Here is a 23,732-nt window from a genome sequence, read left to right as displayed (position 1 = left end):
AGTAGTCATCGTGGGAGTGCCAAAGATTATGCAAACAAACAGAAGATGGTGCAAGAATTAATATCAAAAAAGATGAACGTTAAAAAACCGTAACACATTGGGTATACACACTGTTGTTTGATCAATAATTACCTAAAATATCGGGCCACCACATCATCGTGTATGGCCCCCCCACATACTGACCTCCGACCAACCTCGGGGGGGCCATCCTCAGGTAAGGCATCCTCTGGCTGCATTGGAACACCACTCCTTATGGCGATGTTGTGAAAGATCCCACACAGGACCACAATTTTCGAAACCATTTCCGGCAAATACATGAGCTCGCCACCAGAGTGGTGGAGGCATCTGAATCGGCCTTTTAAAAGGCCGATACAGCGCTCCACCACTTGCCTGGTGGCTGTAAGTGCGGTATTAAACTCACTTTGTGGACCTGGTGTGGGAGCCAAATAAGGAGTGAGCAGCCAGGGCATGCAAGGGTATCCACTGTCTCCTGTGAAAAAGAATAGACAACATCAGGATCACTGTGTATCAAGCTTAACATTGTTATGTACTAAAGGTCTCCACTTACCCAGAAGCCACGCATCACCAGCTTGTAGGTTGGTTAATTTGTGCCATATCCCTGATTGCCGGATGACGAAGGAGTCATGTGCACTTCCTGGTAATTTTGCATTCAGGGACAGTATCTGGAGGGAGGCATCACATACCACCATTACATTCAGGGAGTGATAGTGTTTCCTGTTTCGAAATATGGCCTCCAACCCCTATGATGTGTGGGAAGCAAGCTATTTGGTAAAAATTGGCCTTGGCCACACTAAGGGCACCCATATCCATAGGCATTTGAATAAAATGATGGAGGTGCTTGAAAAGTGCCTCCATCACTGCCCTCAGGATCCGGGAAAAGGAGGATTGTGAGATGCCCGCCACTATTCCCACCGTTGTTTGAAACGATCCTGAGGCACAGAAATGTAACACCGCCATAAATTGCGTAAGTGGTGGTATTGCTGAAGGACTGTCAATTTGCCGCTCAAGATCACTCTCTATTAATGAGAGAGTGTCTATGATGATTTTGGGAGGAAGACGGTAGCGTCTTAAAACCTCATCATCGGGCATTCCAAAAAGGGTGACACGTGTTCGAAATATCTGGGGCCTTGCACACCTACGATGCCTACGCCTGGGACGAGATTGAGGTTGGTCGGCTTCCGGGAGCATGGCCAGAACAATCCGCCCAAGATCAACCTGAAATGGCAAGATTGGAATGTAAGGCTTTGGACCCACCCCAAAAGAAAATTAAAAACAACTTAGCTTGATGATACCATCCATTGCTGCTTACATGCCGGGGTATTGTCATGATACGTCCAAACTGAAATGAATCACAAAAATAATTTGACAAATTTCACTCTGTGCATTTTTGTTTCTAAATTTTGTGCTAGACAAAACTTAAAATATGCGAAACACACATTTGGCAAAAGAGCAAAACGACATTGCACACAGTACATCAAAATGGGTTGAAATGTTTGCCAAAAAAGCGAAAGGGCAACGACAAAAAATTTTACAGGTTTAATAAGCATTTAAAAATGCGCTAATTAGTTCGCAAATACAAGTCACAATAGTAAGTAGTAAAAATGTGCTAATTAGTTCGCAAATACAAGTCACAATAGTAAGTAGTAAAAATTTGCTAATTAGTTCGCAAATAAAAGTCACAATAGTAAGTAGTAAAAATGTGCTAATTACTTCGCAAATACAAGTCACAATAGTAAGTAGTAAAAATGCGCTAATTAGTTCGCAAATACAAGTCACAATAGTAAGTAGTAAAAATGCGCTAATTAGTTCGCAAATACAAGTCACAATAGTAAGTAGTAAAAATGCGCGAATTAGTTCGCAAATACAAGTCACTATACAAACTGAGAAAAATGCGCTAATTAGTTCACAAATACAAGATAAAAAATGGACTTACCAAGAGCAAATATATGAGTCCAAATCAAAAGGTCTTTGGGTCCGAAATTAATAAAAAGCTAAAATATATGAAATTATGGATCCAAAAATTAAAAACAAGAAGAGACACAATGAGACAACAATTGATCAAAAGTTAGACTTCACAAAACTTACCAAATCAAGAAACGAGGCCAAAAAAATAAAAACCATAAAAGAGAACGGAAAATAAAAATGCAAATCTAGCAAACAAAATAAACTCCAAACGCCAACTCCTTTATCCGCAAACAAGAAACTCCAGCCAAGGTAACCTCCAACAATCCAAAAACGCCACCTCGACTCGAGACACACCAAGCCATAAATAATGTTTCGTTTCCCGCACAAATTAAGGAGGGATCATAGGAACGCACAATCAATGTATAAATACGTCACGAAAACACATTAAAATTCTGGTGTATTTCTTGTTTGGACCTCAGACATGGCGACAGACCAGGGAAACAATGCCCAAGAGTCAGGCGGTAAGTCTTTCATGCATTTTGTATCAATGATTAATTTGAAACATAAGATTGGGCAAGTTGTGAATTTGTGAAATCTGAATATTTACACAAATAGGTGAGGAGGATGACATGGAAGAGGCTGCTGGGCCCAGTATTCCGGCCAAAGCTGCCAAAAAAAAAAGGCAGACACATTTCACAAGAAAGGAGATGGAGGTTTTGATACAGAAGTGTGTGGACATCCTGCCACAGGCAGACAGGAATATGAGTCTAAGCCAGAAGGGGAGAATGTGGGAAGAGGTAGCCGTTGCTGTCAATAGGGTGGGTGATTATGTCTGTCTAGCCCGGGATGTCAAACGGCGGTAAGTAAACACTTGCCCCCCCTAAAAACAAACACCATTTTAAACAAAAGGATAATGGCTTCCATTTTTTCCCACAGATGGGGCGACTTCAAATATCGCCTAAAGCAAAAACTCGCGGACAGGGCTAGGCATGCAAGGGGGACAGGTGGGGGTCCCACCCCTGTGTCATTGGAGTTGACGGATTTAGAAGAGCTGGCACAGGGGTGTGTGCAGCCTGTGGAGGTGTTTGGCGTGTCCAACATGGATACGGACATGCCAGACTTTGCGGCTCCTCATGTTGTCCCAGGTAAATCTTTTGATGTCACCAACTCTGAAATGTTATTGTGCCAATATGTAGATTATAATGTGAGTCTTTTTTCTTTTTTCCTAAAAGAAACACAGGCGGATGAGTCTGCTCCAGAGGGGAGCCTTGGCCGCCAAATTTCAGCTGGCTCGGCAGGGGAGGAACCAGTACATCCCGCTGAGGACCCTGCAGAAGCCAGTCCAGGGCAATCCCCCTCGCAGGCAGTGTCCCTCCTCACAGAACTCAATTTAAAATCGGATTTCCATACGGAGATTCTGCAGAGGATGGACGCCAGTCTGCTACGGGTGGCTGAGGCCCTGGAGCAAAATGCTGCGGCCAACGTGACCATTGGTCAGGCCCTGGCGGAAAATACCAGGGCCAACATCCGCATCGCCAATGCCCTGGAGCAGCTCGTTCGCCAGCACATGGTGGAGCCGACCTCCCTTCCTGCCGGAACATCAGGATCCTCCACCTCTGGCTCAACATCAGCCAATCCTCCAAATGTGCCTTGCCCTGTGCCTAGTCCAGAGGCCACAACATCTGCCTCTGGACAGGCCAGCCCGATGACATCCCGGACCCGGTCTGGCTCCCTCCCTCCCCCATCCAAACGGGTGAAAAAACGGTGACAGCAATGGCGACTTTTCCCACAATCCTTCTGTGCTTGGCTCATATTCCTTTCTGGTCAAAACTTCCCTCTCCTTTCTTGTGAAATGTTTTTAATTTTTTGTTGTATGTTTATGTCAACAGTTATGTTGGGCCAATTTGTTTGATTTTGGGACAGATCTTTGCCAAAAAAAGATGTCCCCAAATTTTTTATTAATTTATTTTTTGTTTGACCAATAAATTGACACCAAAAATCTGACTTTGGATTGTGAAATTATTGTACAAATGGGTTACATTTAATCCTGGACCAAAAGGCAAAAACTTGCCAAAAAAAAAAAAAAAATTTTTTTTAAAAACGGGCTCTTTAAGGAACGTTTAAAAATTCATATAACGAGGCAAATTGAAGAGGCAAAAATAAATTGGTGAGAAAATTAAAACATGATGACATTATTGTTACAATAGGCCCTAACCACCAAATTGAGGCCAAAATAAACCCCCACAAATGTACGCAAATTGATTGTGTCATCCTGACATTAGCAGCTCTGATTTCCACCTGCGTACGGTTTTGTGCTATCCCAAAAAACTGATTTCAAAACACATACCAAGCCGGTTTTCAATCCAACACTAATTGCTTTTCAGCCCTCCCGCGATTAATCGCAACAACATCGTGGAGTCCCGGGACGGAGGAGAAGGCCATCGCCAATGTGGTCGAGTAATCCAGACCCTAAGCTGTGCGAGCATTTTGAAGGGAAAGAGGATCATCCAGTGACGTATGAGTTGGTCCGAACACATTTTACGCTCGCATCTGCTAATGTATGTACGCCCCAAAAACGCCTCGCCACGCCTGCGTTTTTCCATCTCCACCCCCGTCAACACCCAAAAACGCCCTGTTCTGTCAATCACATTTGACATGTCACTTCCTGTACGCTATTTGACGAACGAGACCAAAAAAGCTCGCAATCTGCCGTACGCACATGCGCAGTGTTACACCAACGCATGCGCGGTTATTCAACATTGGAACGCAACGAGCGTACTGCTGTTTGCGAGTGGCTCTGAATGAGGGCCTTAGACGTTCTCTATGGAATGCTTCATCTGCAGACTTGTAGAGTCTATAGGTTAAAACTCAATTTGCCAAACTATTTACTACTTCAAAACACGATTCCCATCAGTTAATACATCACAATAAAAATAAATTCTCTATCATAACTTTGGTCTTTGCTAAGTAAGCACTTACACTTGGTTAAGCTGAATTAGCAGAACAATTACCATTCTTCACACACTACTCTAAATCATAACATTGTTCTAATAGACTCACTTTAGAAAACTTTATGTACATATAGGTAGAATTTTTAATGGCTTATAAAAATTATTTTATAAAAGAATGGTCTTGAACAGTATAAACCTTTAACGTATTATTCATTACCCACTCATAATCTGAGACTAAACCAGCAGCTGTTGGAAAAGTCCGTGTTGATGCACATTTCCGTCGTCTACCCGGGTAGATATTTCGAATGTGTGGTGAGGTGATTTTGAAGTCCCAGCAGTGGCCATATTATTTTTAATTAAATGCTGGATATGGTAAGGTGATCAGAAACTTGTTAGGGTAAGTAATAATGAAGCGAAGAAATGGAACTAGATATACTGGAATAGTTGAATAGCCTTAATAGTCATTGACTCCAGTGCTTTATACTCATTAGCAACCCTTTTCCAACAATAGTTTAGTGGACTTAGGGCCTGATTTCGATTTGCACAGTATTGCACAATAGCATCGAAATGAGAATACCATACAACTAAAATACAAATACAGTAGGAGTTGTCTTAGGAAACAGACGCATGCATCTGCGATCCGAATGCTGCACCTGAAGAAGTAGCATCATATCACCATCATGACTGGTCGCAATTGTCGCAGCCCTCAGGCAGTCTGCTTAGCTGAAGCTTACTCAGACATGCCATCAGGACTGGTCAGTCGGGTCCAGAATGTCTGAGTCCAACAACGCAGTACGGGGAATTGGGCGGCTACAAAAGCATGTAACATGCCGGCATTTTGTACAACAGTTTTGGTTGCCCCCCCAAAAAAATTCCGCAGCATGACAATCATCTTGCAACTAAGGGGGGACTGCAAGTGATTACGCCGGACCCGTTCTGCACAGCACAGACCTGATGCTGACCATGTGCAGTTCCCCAAACATAGGATTTGTATATACAGATTCAAATAAGGCCCTTATTTTGCTAGATATCTTAATAAATGACCTTTACATTCCTGTAAAGGTCTGGATGAGTACAACTGTTCCTGATGGTAACTACTGTAGTTATCCTCATAGCTCCTTGGTACAAGTTCCTCTAAGATTTTGGCAGCTGTCAGTGGGTTAACTGACGGGTTAATCGCTGATGCTGCAAACCCACAATAAACCACTCACAGGAGTCTATCAGCAGCTGCCCAATAGAAGCTGTATGTGTCCTTTGTAATTGAGCTTATATACATGACTGCAGGTGAAACTGAAAGTCTATCAGGCTGTATACTATAGGCTATATTTACTATCTCCCTGTCTGCAGCTCCGGAGCCTATGTAAGGTACTTTTCTTATTACAGCCCAGTATAGCTTACTTATGGAGAGTTTATATTCTACGCTCTCGCTCCAGCTATACCTGTAGTGCTCAGTGGTTCCAACGCTCCTCACTTCATTCACAGCACAGCTGACAGAGCACTCCACACCTAAAGATATTCCTGTGGTGATGAGCCTCTGGAGCTCTGGAATGTTTAGGGGCAGGTCAGTGCTTTAATAACCAGCCACAGGAGAGGAGCTCACTTTGGAAAGACTAATGTCTGAAGAGAAGGGGCATTTAATGAGAAGGGGTGGAATTGAAAGCTTGTCATGGCTGATTTCAGAAGTCAGGGGAAGGGGCAGGGGCAGTCAATGAGAAGGTGGGGTGAAATTGGAGGATGTTGGACAGTTTGGCTGGAGGCTGGGTGGCCAACCCAGGGAGCCCAGTCTGCGATGAAGAGCCACAGGGGCGGGAGTATCTTCTCCAAGATCTGCACAGTTCTACCAGTCTCATAAGCCTGCGTGCGAACATCACAGACCTGCTCCTCTCCTCCTCCATGAGCTAACCCATTCAGATGGCCTCACGTGCAGCCACCCATAGTATAACACAATGGCAGTCTATCTACCCCTCATGCATCCCAGGGCATTCCTTACCTTTGGTATATCACATTTTTTTACCCAAATACTGTATCATCATTCTTCAAACAATATGTCACTCAAAACTTTTTTCAAACCAGATAACTAAGCATTATTGTAACTGTGGCCCTGAATCAGAGTTGTACGCAATGCTGATATTTATGGAGTTGAGCAACTATTATTAAACTATGCATGCATCATGGTACATTACTGTAGTCACTCATAGCAACTAATCACAGAGTGATTGACGGAGCATTTGGGAGAGGTAACGGGAGTGGTGGCAAAAAATGCAGGTGTGTTGTGACCTTTTCGGGGGCGTGTCACATCCTGCATCTGTGATCCCGTACCCAGGAAATATGGCTCCATTTAGTTCCTGTGGCCATTCTGCAGGACCATAAGGTTGCTCTGAAGACAGGAAATCAAAGAGTCTGTGACCTATGCTGCATCTTTGTACATAGATGCTTGGATTCGCAAGGCCGCCGGTGGGCGTCTCAATACAAATATATTTTCATAAGATAAGTTTTATTTTAAAGTCCCTTCTGAGTGCTTTCTTTTCTAAATACTATATATGTGTATATATACAATATATATAATTGTTTTTCTATAGCTCCACCCCCAGTAGCTCCACCCACAGTCCCTGAACCTATTTTTCAGGCCCTGATATTAATACTCTTTAACACCCGTGGCATGTTCTTTGAAAACGTGTTAGCATGGGTGTCACATTAGCACGAGAAGCCACATAAATAGTAGTTATGTTTTTGCATTAATTAAAAAAAAGATATGATGATAGGGAAAACTTTGAAGTAGATGCTACAGTATGTTATACTTACCAATTAGAACTAAGGTGTATTTGTATTTTATTCCAGTATGCTTATATGTCCAATTTCTTTATATAGAAAAAAAAAAGGATTCCTATAAGCGGCATTCACTGGATGAATTGTTTTTAAATTTGAGGTCCAGATACAAATATCATCATCAGAGATTCCCTCATAAGATCATGTCCATACTCAAGCAACAATGTTATGCAATAGGTTGAATAATGGAGTCTAGTCCCTGTTGAATGGAGAGATATATAAGTACCAATGATCCATTATTATTAAATTATGATGTCTGTGACAACTGATAATAAAGTTTAAAACATTTGAAATCTCTATTATTGTCATTGGAAAACTTAGTTAGTGATTGGATAACAATTGTATTATTAACAAGCATTTATTTGCCTAATTTGCTGGCTCAGCTTATCCCTTTACAATACGTACGGCTATGTTTGCTCGTCCCCAAAGGTAAATTGTAACAGCGTAATATTAATACTAATGATAGTTGTTCACTTTATGATGTGCACTATAATATTAGTTTATCCCCAAAGATGAAATTATGGCTACATGATATTTTCACCTTTGTTTATCGTCACAATTAGTAGACATGCAGCACTCTGAATTGTAAACGCTGCTAATTACTCAAATGGATACATATATCTATATTATCTCCTAGGATCAAACAATTCCCTTTATTATAGATTCCTCTCCTAGATTCATGATCTCTATGTTCCATCGAGATGTAAATATTATATATCCAGCGTTCCAATTAATATTTACATCTCCATGGAACATAGAGATAATTTTATATTATAATTAATTATTTTAGATTACTGAATAGCGACATAGCTCGATACAAACATTGATCCTTTTTTATTACATTTTCTAATATATTTTCTAGTGTTGTTGAGACACACAGGAATACTAGCAAGTGATTGACACTTAAACCTGTCAATCCAGATCGGCTATCCAATCAAATCTTATAGTCCTTTCTCCAGTCTATGTTTGATAAAAGGAAGTTATACTTACCTGGATATAAGTACTCTCAACCTGACATACGGGTTTGACTCTGATGAAGCTATGAGCAAAATGCGCATAAGCTAAAGAAACAAAACACTGTTCCATGTATATGTAAAACTTTAAACTGTTATATTATACAGTTGAGACACTGGAACTGGCGCACATTTTATTAAGATACTAATAGGACATTATGCTGATAATTCGGTGTCTTAATAGAGATATCAGCATTACTATCTGTGTTATGAAACTATTAGAAGAGCACTAGGCTGATAGTCCAGAGCCCCTGTGGAGACAATGGCTTTGCCGTAATTGTCATTAATCCAGGAGAGGAATCTATAATTGTTTGATCCTAGGAGATAATATAGATATATGTATCCATTTGAGTAATTAGCAGCGTTTACAATTCAGAGTGCTGCATGTCTACTAATTGTGACAATACACAAAGGTGAAAATATCATGTAGCCATAATTTAATCTTTCGGGATAAACTAATATTATAGTCAGGGGCGCCGAGACGGGGGGGGAGCGGGTACAGATTACCGGGGCCCGGGCTTCCTGCGGGGACCGGCAGGGGGCCCGGGACTGGCGCTGCTCCCCCTCCCTCACAGCAGCCCAGCACACAGCGTGTGCTGAGCTGCAGTGGAGACTGCTCGTGGCTACTGAGCAGCAGCCACAGCAGTCTCCAATGCCTGTGGGGGGGAGCGATCACATTGATCGCGCCCCCCCTGGCTTTGAGCAGGGCTGAGGGGGCACAGAGCGCCCTTCTCCCAAGTGCGCAGCGCCGCTTTGCAATGCTGCATATCTTTTTTTTTTCGGGAAGGGGGCGTTGTCACGCCTCCTGCGATTAGGCCACACCCCCTATTACCAGGGCCCGCCGCGCCTCTCAGCGGGCCTGATTATAGTGCACATCATAAAGTGAACAACTGAGTTCTTTCATAAGTATTAATATTACACTGTTACAATTTCCCTTTGGGGATGAGCAAACATTGCCGTACATATTGTAAAGGGATAAGCTGAGCCGGCTAATTAGGCAAATAAGTACTTGTTAATAATACAATTGTTATCCAATCACTAACTAAGTTTCACTAGTGTGAATGAAAGTTCCTGCTACTACCAACAGTGCCGTAACTAGGGCAGGGCCACTGGGGCATGTAACCTGGGCGCCATAGGACCGGCGGCGCAGGGGGGGTCCACGGTACCATCCCGTCCTAGTTAGCCAGTGTAGTGCCGACCGCAGTGAGTGCGGTCAGCACTACACATTTACATAGGATCAGTGCTAGGCTTCCCTGCGCCCAGCGCCATCCTGTGCTGCACAGCCGAGCCCCTTCCCACCCCCTGAGCGCTTACCCAATAGCGCCAGGCAGAGGGTGGGTGCGTGGGCTCAGGCTGGTGCCATATTACACACATTGCCGCCAGCTCGGGGGCAATGTGTGTGTTAATCAGCAGCCAATGAGAGTCAAGCTGACTCTCATTGGCTGCTGCGCCCACTGCAAGAGCCGGGCTGGAGCTCACTCATGAGCTCCGCCTTCTGGCTCCTGCAGTGGGTAATGGGAGAGATGTCATGATGTCTCTCCCATAATGCAGAATGCGCCAGCCCGGGAGGACTGCCGTGCGGCGCCAGTGGGAGCAGTGGCCGGAGCCAGAGCATGGATTCAGGTAAGTGTATTTTTTTCTTTTTTTTTACTTGTATGTGTCTGCACTGCATCAGAGGGGGGGCAACTACTGGGGGCACTATGGGGGGGACCTCTACTGGGGGACGGGACTACTACTGGGGGTGCTACATCGGGGGGACCACTACTGGTGGGGACCTCTACTGGGGGCACTACTGGGGGAGACCTCTTCTGGGGACTACTACTGGGGGGCTACTACTGGGGGCACTGCATCGGGGTAACCACTACTGGGGGCACTACTGGGGGAGCACTACTGTGGGGGACATCTACTATGGGGGGGACCTCTACTGTGGACTACTACTGGGGGCACTGCATCAGAAGGGGGGACCTCTACTGGGGACTACAACTGGGGGCACTCTATAAGGGGCTTACTACTAGGGCACAAGGGGCATTGCACTGGGGGGACTAAATAGGGAGGACCACTACAGGGGGCACTGTATAAGGGGAACTGGATAGGGGGGATCAATACTGGGGGCCTGCATAAGGAGGCCAACTACTGGGGGCACTGCATGGAAGGGATTACTACTGGGGGCACTATATAACGGGCACTGCATAGGGGTGCCACTACTGGGGGCACTGCATAAGGGGGGATTACTACACTACTACTGGGGGCACTATATAAAGGGCACTGCATGAGAGGGACCACTACAAGGCACCCTGCATAAGGGGGACCACTACATGGTGCACTGCATAAGGGGGACCACTAAAGGGGGCACTGTGTAAGGGGAACTAATGGGGGGCTGCATAAGGGGGACCACTACTGGGTGCATTGCATACTGGGGCTACTTATAAATGGAACTAATGGGGGGATGCATAAGGGGGACCACTACTGGGGGTACTGTATAAGGGGCACTACTAGGGGCCTGCATAAGAGGGACCACAACTGGGTATAAGGTGCATATGGAAAGGAATGTTCAAAGTGATGAGAAAGGGGTGTGTCATGTTGACATGCTCCATTTTTAAGTGACCACGCTCATTGTGACCACGCCCATTTTTCTGTGTGCGCACATAGAGATTTTAAATGTGGTAAACTTTATTATCAGTTGTCACAGACATCATAATTTAATAATAATTGATCATTGGTACTTAAACTTATATATCTCTCCATTCAACAGGGGCTAGACTGCATTATTCAACCTATTGCATATCATTGTTGCTTGAGTATGGACAAGATCTTATGAGGGAATCTCTGATGATAAGATCGTTTGAGAGATTATTTGGAATTGTAACAACTTCCCCTTCTTCTTTTTGAAGGCAGTCATTTGAGAGACAGTTTATTAGCTACACTGTGAATGATTTATTGCAGAGTCAAAGAAACATTTAATATACACAAGTGCTTATTTGAACAAGCAGAGATGGAGTGTAATGTATTCTTGGAGAATGTATTAACCCTATACAGCTTTAGAAATTTTAATCCATTATTAAATATATGGAACATTGTGTTAATACTATATAATCTCGAGTATATTTAGCAACTCTCAGTGAGATATAACTGCACAGATCAAATTATTGGATTAATTTCATGAAGCTATCATAGAGTGGCCAATTTAGACAGGCTCCTTACAGTATTATACAAACCGTATAATCCTAAATTGCTGCCATATACTCTAAAGGTGTACTTTCCACTATATGAGATGAATTTAATTATTAAAATATTTATATATATCCATATATTAATATACATTAATTTACAGTTTGGAATAAATAGATAACTACAAGTGAACAGTGTTTTTGTATATTACTTTATTTCACATACCGACACATTTAATATATTAATCACAATACTTTGCTGGCTTTTTAAATCACTTTTAATAAAACTAACAAAAAAAATAAAAATAAAACTAAGAAAAATAATTAACAGTAAGTTATTTTATTGGTAATAATAAAAGTTATATTTTATGCTTTATTTGTATATGGAGAAAAACAGAAATACACAGCACTTGGTTTTAGCGTACTAGAAATATGATGGAGAATGCGTTATTTTGAAAGTATATTTTATAGTAGAATATTAGAAAATTTACACAATTTAATAACACAATGGTTTTGATACATTCAGTATACAAATGGGAAATATGGTATATTCATGAATCCTGACAATAAATGTTGTTTACTAGACATTTAGCACTTCCAAATAAATTATATATACCAGACATCTGTCTAAAAAAATGAATGCTACTTGCGGTAGGGACGCCAGCACAGATACACAATTTTCTAATATTCTACTATAAAATATACTTTCAAAATAACGCTTTCTCTATCATATTTCTATTAGGCTAAAACCAAGCACTGTGTATATCTGTTTTTCTTTGTATATTGTAAGCTTGGCACTTAGCTTCGCATACATGCTGCTAGTTTGCTGAATGCCTTTATATAAAAATACTGAAAAATGGTGCTGGGATTTGGGTAGTTTTTCTACCTTTTGCTGTAGTAAATTATTTGTATCTGGACCTGAAATTTACAAACAATTCATCCAGTGAGTGCCCCTTATAGGAATCCTTTTTTCTTTTCTCTATATAATGATTGATTCTATTCCTGGGTGCACTTCCACCTGAAAATGCAATTGGACCGAATAAGTCCTTTATAATTCAACAGTATGTGGATTGAAAGGGATCGGTATGGTTCAAATCCCGATGCTGGAAGCCCAGCAGTGAAGATCCCGACAGGTAACTATTTTAACTACTTACTAACATACCCCCCCTAACCCTAACCCTCCATTAGGGGTGCCTTTCCTTAACCTCCCCCCAAGTGCCTAACCCTAACCCCCTGTAAGTGCTTTAACCTAACCCCCCCTTCCGCACAGCCTAAACCTAAGTTTCCTGGGGGGGTGCCTAACCCTAACCTCCCCCAGGGGTGCCTAACCCTAACCCCCCCTTACCCTAGCCTTACCCTAATCCTCCCGGGGGGTGCCTAACCCTAAGTCCCCCTCGGGAGCCCCTAACCTTACCCCCTCCCGCGGCTATCCATGCCTGGCTCCCGGCTTACCTTCGATCGGTATGCCGGGTGTCGGGCTCACGGCATAGGTAAAATGACAGGCGGCGGAATTTCAACCCCTGTCGTTAGACCCCTGCCGGGTTTAGACAGTCGGGAAGCTGGCGGTCGTCATTTAAACTGACGGCTTCCTGACTGCATCCCGGATTGGAATTGTTGAGTTGTCAACACACGTTTAAAAACATGATTAATTTGTAGGTCTGTGCGGACACTCTTCTTTTTTGTGCATATGTCCAATTACTTTATCATTCATTACTTTAATACTAGAGATGTACATAGACCTCTGTATTTGTGCTTTGATTTTGGTTTTACAAAACCACCCTCATGTGTTTTGATTTGGTTTTGGATTCATAGCCTGCTAAACTACCCATGAACCTCACCTTAAACAAGACAAGGTGATCTGGTTAAGGAGGAAAATGGGAAAGAACTTCACATTCCCTACATGTTCTAATGGGTCAAATACTTACCATCTCCCTTGGTAAATTCCAGGACTACAGGGTAATCAGCCCGACCACTGAACTCTTCTGCCTTGTCAATCAGAGTGTCCTTTATAGCTTTATATCCGCACAGCACAATACAAGGACGGTTCCCTTGATATATAGTAAATATATCTCCATAGGTTTTATGCATCTAGAAGTACAAACAAAATTGCTACAGTAAATACAATGTAATGTGGTTACTTTTAGATGTTTGCTTAATTCCACCAACAAATCCTAAAATGAGAAACAAATTTTTTTTTTTTTAAGATACAGTACACTGTAATGCTATTTTTACAGCAAGGGACATGTAAGTATGAGGCAAAAGTGGGATTTTCAGGCAGATCGGTTAAAATAAATATTGAGCTAGCTTGGTGTCCCCTCTCACCAATACAGTATCTTATATCTGTTAAAAAATTATTATTCTATGTGCTCTTTGTTACATTATAAATGTTGGTAGATATAAAGTTACTGAGCATGTCTGATATATCATAGTGCCAATGCAAAGAGGTTGTTGCCAGCCTGAGTGCCAACAACATATTGTGTGATAATGAACACTGGAAGTCAGATATAAATGAGCCTCTTGTCTCAGCTACTGTACTGTAGGCAGGGGAGAGAGTTATCTTAAATGGCTAGAATGCCCACTAGGATGCCCGTGTGCCAGTGTGGAATAATAAAATAACAGTTCATTGTTAAATTTGAGATTACTATATAGTATATTTTATTGTTATTTATTGTTTTAATCCTAATTTTAGATACATATTGCTCCCTATGACTAGATCTACCCTCTAATAATACATATTAATATTAGAGATGTGCGTGAACCCCCATGTTTCACTTTTTGCAAAACTAACCTCAAATGTTTCGGTTCAGTTTTTGTTTTGGTTTTGGCTTTTGATTTCTTTAAAATTGATTAAACAGCTAAAATCATGTGTTTTGTACCTGTTTACATGCAATCCAAAACCCAAGATCTGGTTTCTACTGTAGATCAGAGATCCAAAGTTACAGGAAAACCCAAGTCAGGATTCTATGTGACTTGGAACCCCAAAGTTTGGGTGAGTTAAGTTTTCAGCAAAACCAAACCTCTTGTCTCTAATTAATATATAATCTCTCTGTGCCAGTCCTTCTGCTGGCATAGACAGAGCTCTGTCTCTCTGATTGTTGGGTAAGATATGAGCTGAGCATGCTCATAATGGTTGGTTCAGTGTAGTCTACCCATGTACAAGATTGGCCACCTTTCTCTTCCACTGTGATTGGTGCGATATTTCAAGTGATTTTTTGTTTTTATTATGGAGGCTAGTTTGGGATTTTTATAAAGATCACACATTGCTGTGTGGGTGTACTTAATGAGGAAAGTGCTGACATGTTATGGCTCCTGTTGGATAGATCCAGTATCGCCGAGTCTCTGAAGACCTTACCTTGTGTGCCTGTCAAAAGCAGAAGGACATCAGACTTGAGCCCTGCCCAACTGACAGAGGAGTGAACTGTGTGGCTCAGTTAAAATGACAACACTCTAAGGGAATTGGTGGCTACAGAACAGTGGAAGAACTTGTGATTGGTGGGCCCAGGTGAAAAATAAGCTTTGGGCCCTCCCTCTGCTCCACCCCAAGTTCATAATATACCACACAGCAGTGGGTGACAGGGAGAGTCAGAGGGTGATGAAGAGTGGGTGAAAGGGAAAAGGTGACTGGGAGAGGGTAACAGGGTAAGGCAGAGGGTGATGGAGAGTGGTGAAAGGGAGATGTAGTGGGTAAAAGGGAGAGGGTGATGGGGAGTCAGTGAGGATAATGGGGAAAAGCAGTGGCTTACAGGGAGAGGCAGAGGGTGACAGGGAGAAACAGTAGGTGACAGGGAGAGGGTTACAGGGAGTGCCACAGGGTGACATGGAGAGGGTGACAAGCAGTGGGTGACAGGGAGAAGATGACAGGGAGAGGCAGAGGGCTACATAAAGAGGATGATGGGAGATGGTGACAAGCAGAGCGACAGGGAGAAGCAGTGGGTGAAAGTGAGAGGTAGAGGGTGATGGAGAGTGGGTGAAAGGGAGAGGGTAACAGGGAGAGGCAATGGGTGAATGGAAGAGATTGACAAGAAGAGGATGACAAGGAGAGGCAGAGGATGAAGAAGACAGGGTGAAAAAGAGAGAGGGAGAGTAACAGGGAGAGGCAGAGGGTGACGGTCAGTTGGTGATGAGGAGAAGGAGAAGGTGACAGGCAGAGTGTTAATGGTAGAGGCAGAGGGTATGTGAGGTCTCTATAGGACGGAGTAAAGGGGGTAAATTGGTTTTAAATGGTTCACTGGGACATGAAGAGAAAGTATCAGTAAGGAGACAAGCAGAAACAAGGGGGTTTTACATGAGAACTGAGGAAAAACATTACTAGTGGATGAATTGAGGGGATAGAAGAGGAATTATGTCAGGAAAATGGAGAGTAAGCAACAGTCAGCTCTGTGGGAAAAAGGAAAGAAAGATAACAAATCAGGGGTGTATGGTGGGTGAAGAACTGACCTTTCAACCAGTCCTTGTGCAGAGAAGCTTTCTACAGCAGACATTTTTCCTTGGCCAACACAGCATTGGCAAAACCCGGGCTCAACGAGTGATGGAGGACAACCGGACTGGCATGCATGACTGTACCAAGGTGTAGAAAGGCAGGTCAGGCTTCTCTCCTCTGGTTTTGATGTAGGACCCCCGGCAACAGCATTGTCAGATAGGAGGAGGTAAGAGTAGGAGAGGAGAGAGGAGGGGAGGAGAGGACACAGGAGGTGAGGAGAGGGGCCCCCTCCTCTCCTCAGCCAGACCACCTCCTTTGTTTACGTTATGGCCCGCAGCCAGTCTTAGTGCACTTACTAAGTCGGTCTGGCTCATTATTAGTGCACTGTTGTCAAAGCTGCTCCGGGCCCCTTCATTGCCACGTTCCCTGGGGCAATGCACCAGCTGAACCACTGGTAGTTCCACCTCTGCTACAGACCTTTTAGTGTAGGGTTGTTTATGAGACTCTCTAGCCCAGTGGTGTCAAACTTGGGCCCTCCTGCTGCAGTGAAACTACACATCCCAGCATGCTGTGCCACAGATTTGCTATTAGGGTATGTTAAAATTGTGGCAGGGCATGCTGGGATATGTAGTCCCACAAAAGCTGAAGGGCCCGAGTTTGGCACCACTGCTCTAGTGTTTTGGTGTGTATATTATTATTATCCTGTGTGTTTTAGTACTACTTGTATACAAAATAAATTACACTTGTGTTTTTCTAGTTGCTTGTCTAAGTGATTCTGAACTCCTAGAGGTACCAGGTAGACTGAGCCAACATACTGTACAGTGTGTGGCTGTCTTAAGGCTGACCAGCTACCACTGAGTAAGTCCAGTATTCTCAATTAGAGTATACAGTTGTAATGATACTGCTGCATTAATGTTACAGTGAATGGCTTTTTTAGTACATTTTTATAGAGCAGGTTATACTTTAGGGGCATGCTGTGAGTACAAAGTCAATTGTTTAATAGCATTCATTGTAATATCTGAGGTGTAAGATCTAAAAGCTATCTGCAAACTGGAAATATGGCTCAGACTGTCTGGTTTCATCTATACTATTAAATGCTGTGCCTTCCAGAAAGTAAATGCTCAGTGTTACATATTCTGCCCCAAGCTATCAATGTTTCTGACACCAGTCTCTATAATGGGACAATCTTTTCTGCAAGAGATAGGGTACTTGTAACTTTCAGAACTTTAAAGACATTGTGGCTTATGTAATAGGGGGTTGCAGTCTGCAGCCACTGTGGGAGCTCCTGCAAGTCTTCCAGTATCTTTCAAGCGGTAAACACTATAAAGGTAAAACCAGCTTGGTTTTACCTTTAACATGATTGCCGCTTTTAAAATATGCCAAGACTCACAGTTCTCGCAACAACTGCAGATAACACCCTATTACATAAGCCTCATCATGTGTCATAAGCACTTGGTGTAGAGACATTACACCATTGGCTTCCATCTTGCAGTTGCAAAAATGCCCCAAAAGATTTAAATCACTTTTTTTTTCTTGAGGAGGTAATATCCAATTTTTATAGGAGAGGCATGTGAATATGTCCTGCTTCAGGTAGTTTTACTTTGTGAATATAGCTGAGATGAAAGTTAAAATGTGTCTTGTTGTTTTATTTATTTATTTATAAACACTGTAATAGGAAACAAGTTCAGTAACATCTAGCAGTGAATCAGATACAGTATTGACCAGACTTGCACATGTTACTCTAAGTACGAGATATTTATTGGTTGCCATTACTTTTCCTACAGTTGGATATGTAACTCTCTCACCTCTAGTAGTGAATTTACCATATTGCTGACATTGATCTTGTAAAGGGTTCCAATGATGGGAAGAGGAGTTGGTCCAGGGGGAAGTTTGGCTTTTTCCAACATCATCCTCCAATATGTAACCAATAAGCAGGTGGTGAGAAACACCAGGAGTACTGTACATAGTGAGTAGAAATCCATCCTGCCAACACAGATCAGACAATCATTATCAGTGTATGTTCTTAGTGAAACCACTAGAAATTACAAGATGTTGATCCTTTTACTGCCTAATTACTCATTGCACATATTATTGTTTGATTACCATCTTCACTGTTCAATTTTCAGTCTGGTTGTCATCAATATTGCCCCCTCTCCTGTCTTATTGCCATCCTCATTGCCCCCTCTTCTATCTTACTGTCATCCACATTGCCCATCTACTGGCAGCAGTGTTGGACTGGGGCACAAAGGGCCCACCAGGGAAAGCAGTTGCAGTTGTAGGGCCCAAGATGGGGAGTGGTTAGCCACCACAGATGGACTTGGCCAACCATTACAGAGGACATGCAAAGAACAAGGCTCCTTTATAAAGGAGGGAATAGGGGTGTGTCAGTACTACCCACATTGTAGGATAGATAATCTTGGTGTAGTTCCATAGAAACAAACCAAGCACCCAAGTTCATTCATGATCCTGCTCCACCAAGTTACTGACCCTATAGGAGAAGGTGGGGCCATCAGGCACTGAGCCCACCAGTGCTTTCCCCTGTATATAGTATATGTGGGCCAGTCTATCCCTGACTGTCCTTACTGTTCTCTCTTCTCTATGAATATTATCCCCATTATGTGCTCTTCTGTTTGATTGCCAACCTTATTGCTCCTCTCCTGTGTGGATGTCATCCTCATTAACTCATCAACTGTTTGTGTGCCATGCACATTACTACTTCTTTTGTCTAGTTACAGTACATAGTCTTTCCCCAGCTGCTTTCACTGGGAAGCAATCAGTATCTTTCAGAGGACACTGAGAACATATCAAATGGGATCAATATAACCAAATTATCAGTAATTGTAACTATAACATATAAGAGTTTACAAACATATAGAGACTATCAAAACATACTACTGTATAAATGTTATAACTATTATATTATCCTGTACTATAAAAATCTTACAATTTGAATAGTAAATATGGTCATTACAATATATCTGCTAAATTAACATACTGTACATGTTATTAATACAGAAAAATTATACATAACATCATTAATAACAATAAGATTATTAATAAATACAGCATTAAGGTCAAAACCTCTACCTCGGTATCTACCCCATGTAACTATCCTTTACCCCTGCATTTCTATCTGACCAGTAACCTCATCAATCCATTCATTCAATACTTTTTAACTCTCTTACCACTTTAGTCCATACTCCACTTCCTACTTCCTCCCAATCCTACTCACTGTGCTTTGTCTCAATCATTCACCTATAATTATTATGTTTCAGTCTCTGTTACTGTAAGTGCACACTGTCACAAGTCTACCCACGCTCCTGCATCACTTTAGAAACTCTCAATAATATACAAATCAGAAATAGATTTGGGTGCACCAATTACTAAAATAGTGAAACAGTGCTGAGTGATAGCAGTTCCTAGATCAGGGGTCAATCCAATTATTCCCCCCCTCCCCCACACACACAAAAAAAATTATCAGAACAATACAAACATGGGAATGGTTATCTGAGAAGACTAATATTACATCAGCTGTATCAAACATATCAAAAGGAACAATTAATTTAATAAAAAAAATCAGTGAAAATGTATTTAATAAAAATTACATATAATGTACACCTAAACTAATAATGCATAAAATACACACAATAAATATATTGTATTATCTCAAGTCATTATAAATTCATACCCCATTTAAAAGCAAAGCATAGTCCAGAAACATTCCTGCAGTGGGTGTATTTTAGCTACCATCCAATAAATAGGAAATAAAAACTAAAAAATGGGGTAACCAAGTCTGTTGTAATGGTAGCACTATAATTGCAAAATATAACATCACTGCTACAATAGTCAATCTCAGAGGAATCCATGTAGAGCCAGAATCAGTGATGTTATCTGTGCAATGTAAAGTCCCTTGAAGTAGTGACGGGCGCCTGTCCAGTTACACCCTGCGGGTTCGCAGGGTGCCGGCAACCACCGGACCTACACAGGATCACGGAACAACTGTGCACCAACCAGGGACGACACACCTACTGGTAGGTAACTTACCATCAGTGCGGGATGCCGCAACTGTCACTGTACGGGACTGTTCTGTCAACATCAAAAATCCTGGTCCACTAAGACTGAGACCATAGGTCCAGCAAAGGGGAGATGCAGAAATAAGGGCCGCATGGCAAGGAGCCCCCTAAAAGGGCCCACCCACTCCCTGACCAGGAACTATGGAGCCCGCCACCCATCCCCAAACCCATTCACGGAACCACCTAGGGAGCATTGTGTCTCACCATTAAACAGGTTGGATTCTATTTCCAGTGTCTGGCTTTTCATTGTGCACCACACACTACCTACACTGCAGGCACACACAGACGCACGCCATCCCCTGATACAACATAACCCCCCCAATCTGCTCTCCCCAGTCCCCCCCCTTTCTTTCCCCCCACCACCCCCTGTTCCTCCCCCCCAACCCCCCCACTCAAAACACACATACACACATAGGAGCGCACGTGTACCCCTCTTCCTACATGATGAATTTACATGGCCGTCAATGTCATGTACGAAGGTCAATGCCCAAGGGCTTACTGTAAGTCAGGGCATCTAAAATCAAAGAAGCAATATTTTACAGTGGTAAAGAAACAACATCAAAGGGAAAATTAGCTGAAGACAGAGTAAAATTGACAATATGCCTTTCACCACATGAAGTGGCAAGGAAAGGCTAAGGCCATGGCCTTTATTTATGACTGATGGTTCTGCCTCTTATGATGATGTAATCCTTTCTACCTGTAGATGGTTCAAAAAGATGAAAATAGTACTTGCACAGGAACCAACTGTGTGCTCAGAAATGTCACAAATCCCTGAGGAGAGTCTAAGTGTGTCATCGGGTGCCTGGCCTTTCCAAAACTGTACTCTGCAAATTTGAGGATGAGCAGCACAAGTCAATATGCTGACAAATAATTTGAGGAAGCTTCTGTGGAAGTGCACCAGGATGGGGAGGATATTTATGTAGCTGACAATAATAAGGATGTTGATGATGAGGATGCTGTTGATGAGGATGTTGTTGATGAGGATGTTGTTTGTGTAAATAAGGCACCAGTGGAAGCAGCTGTTGCCCACAATAAGGGAAAGCCAATTGTCATGCCTGGGTTAAAGACAAAAAAATCCACTTCTTATGTGTGGAATCATTTCTACCCAAATAGGGACAGCAATTGTCAAGACATCTGTACACATTGTAAAACTAGAATAAGTAGAGGTAAGGACCTTAACCATCTAGGAACCTCCTCCCTTTTACGTCATCTACAGCATCCATCAAAAGTGTTTGCAAAATTCAGAGACTTTAGCAATAGAGTAACAACAAGCAGTCCAGCATCATCTAGCTCCATTCTCGCTGCTAGATCCAAGCACCTGCCATCGTCACCACCAACACCATCTTGAAGGAAAGCCAAAACACATGGTAGTCTATAGACTCAAGCTGATGAGAGGCCCTGACACTCACAACATTAGATATAAAACTTTTAGATATAATGGTAAATTGTGAGAGTGACCAGCTTATTAGCAAAATCATGCTTTGGATAACCCACCTGGAAAAACCACAAGCCTTCAAGATCTGGGACTTTAGAACCATGCAATCAAAACCAGATGAGACAAATCTGGGTTTAGACAGTGGCCCTGCTGCAGCAAGTCCTATAAGAGAGGATGCCAGTAAGGAACTTTAACCAGCCTGTCCTGAAGGAGAGCATACCATTACCAATGAAGCTAGTCTGAAGCTATGAGAATTTACTGGCAGACTTTCAAATCAAACCTGCTTAAGTACCCTGGCCAACATGGATAGAGGTGAAAACAGGTACCTCAGCTAGAAAGACCAAGAAGCTGTCATGATATTCACAAAGAGTGCCTGGATATCCCTTAAGCAATATCTGTACTTAGGAATCTTTTATTTAACCAGGAGGCCATGAGATCTATGTTGGGAATCCCCCATTGATCCACAATCAGTTGGGACATCTCCTGGTGAAGTTCCCATTACCCAAGATGGACAGTGTGGTGACTGTACAAGTGAACTTCCCAGTGGTCCACTCCAGAATGTGGATGGCCAAAATGCCGGGAATCCAACATTCTGCCCAAAGAAGAATGTGAGACACTTCCTTCATTGCCTGATGACTGTGTGTCTAGCCCTGTTTGTTTATGTAGGCCATAGTTGTGGCATTGTCCAACTATATCCATCCCTGTAAGACATACTGAGCTTAGAACAGGGTGTTACTGACTGCCTCAACTCCAGAATGTTTATGGAGAGGGTGGATTCTGTATCAGTCCAAAGACCATGAAGATGTAGGCCTAGTGTGACAGCTCTGACATCTGTTGTGAGCAGTACAAAATGAGAATTGGGACCCTTTTGATAGATTTAGGGTATGGAGCCACCACAGAAGTGACTGGTGTGTCTGACGGGACAGTCTGAAAAGCTGCCTGTCCACACCAGATCCAGACCTGGATCAATGATGTAAGAACTACCTCTGTAGAGTGTGGCCATGAAATTTGGAAAATGGAACCTCTTTGAAGTAAGTCATCATTTTTCACATGAGTTGCATACACTGGAGAACAGAAACCTGAGGCAACTGTAGAAGTGACCTCACCGAAGACTGAAGTTTCTGAGTCTTTTGCATAGGGAGCAAGGCCTTTTGACACGAAGTGATGAACAAGAGGTTCAAGAAAATAATCCTCTGTGAAGGAATGGGGTTTGACTTTGGGTAATTAGGATCCAACTGTGAGCCTCTAGAGTGTCCACCAACACCTACAGATGCTGAAGCAGCATGGCTTTTGAAGGGGCCTTTGTCATAAATGATGGCGATTCCTCTGTGCCGCAACAAGAAACCATATGGACTATGACTTTTGTGAAAACTCTGGGAGCACTGGACAGGCCAAATGATAGAGCCTGGAATGGAAAATGCACGTCTCCTACTGCAAAATGGAGGAATTGATTATGGCCTCTCCAGATGGGAATATGAAGGTATGCATCCTTTATATCTATTTATGCAAGAAATTCCTCTCCATCTATTGCACTAATGACCTAGGGCAGAGACTCCATCTTGAATCAATTTAAGTATTGGATCAAAGGACCCATCTGGTTATCCTACCAGGAAGAGTTTTGAGTAAAACCTCTTGGGGTGATGAGGGTGCTGGGGTTGTGGGCAATGCCGGCTCCCTCATTATAACAGGAGTTGAGTTCTGCACTTAATGCTACAGTGCAGCACCCAGCTCTTGTCACTGAGGGGGAGCCTGCACCTTGGTGTCACCCCTCGGCGGCTGACACCCGGGTGTGGCCCACACCCCCCACACCTCTTCTTGTGACACCACTGGTAATAGGATTAGGAAAGCTGGAGTTACCCCTCAGCAGAAGTAAGGTTAATACACTAAAAAGTCACAGTTTCTAATCCCCACAACCTTAAAT

General features: G+C 42.7%; 1 protein-coding gene across 2 annotated transcripts in view; it reads right to left on the bottom strand.

Moving 5' to 3' along the window:
* The window catches only part of LOC148502825 (cytochrome P450 2F2-like), a 78,085-nt gene extending 55,198 nt beyond the window's left edge, over positions 1 to 22,887 (bottom strand). Inside the window, exons 1-3 of one of the 2 annotated variants that reach the window (XM_088449269.1) lie at positions 22,877 to 22,887; positions 18,109 to 18,286; positions 13,809 to 13,971 (exon numbers count right to left, since the gene is read on the bottom strand). In XM_088449269.1, coding sequence (XP_088305395.1) covers positions 13,809 to 13,971; positions 18,109 to 18,285 — 340 coding nt within the window. In that variant the 5' untranslated portion in view covers position 18,286; positions 22,877 to 22,887. Of the gene's footprint in view, positions 1 to 13,808; positions 13,972 to 18,108; positions 18,298 to 22,876 lie in introns of those variants that run through there. The other variant, XM_088449268.1, reaches the window with a different exon arrangement.
* Positions 22,888 to 23,732: the final 845 nt, after the last annotated feature.

Source organism: Taudactylus pleione, unplaced genomic scaffold (assembly GCF_031769625.1).
Source record: "Taudactylus pleione unplaced genomic scaffold, aTauple2 ptg000481l, whole genome shotgun sequence".
Classification (NCBI taxonomy): domain Eukaryota; kingdom Metazoa; phylum Chordata; class Amphibia; order Anura; family Myobatrachidae; genus Taudactylus; species Taudactylus pleione.
Note: the sequence above shows the minus strand (reverse complement) of the source record. Positions and strands in the feature narration are given on the sequence as shown.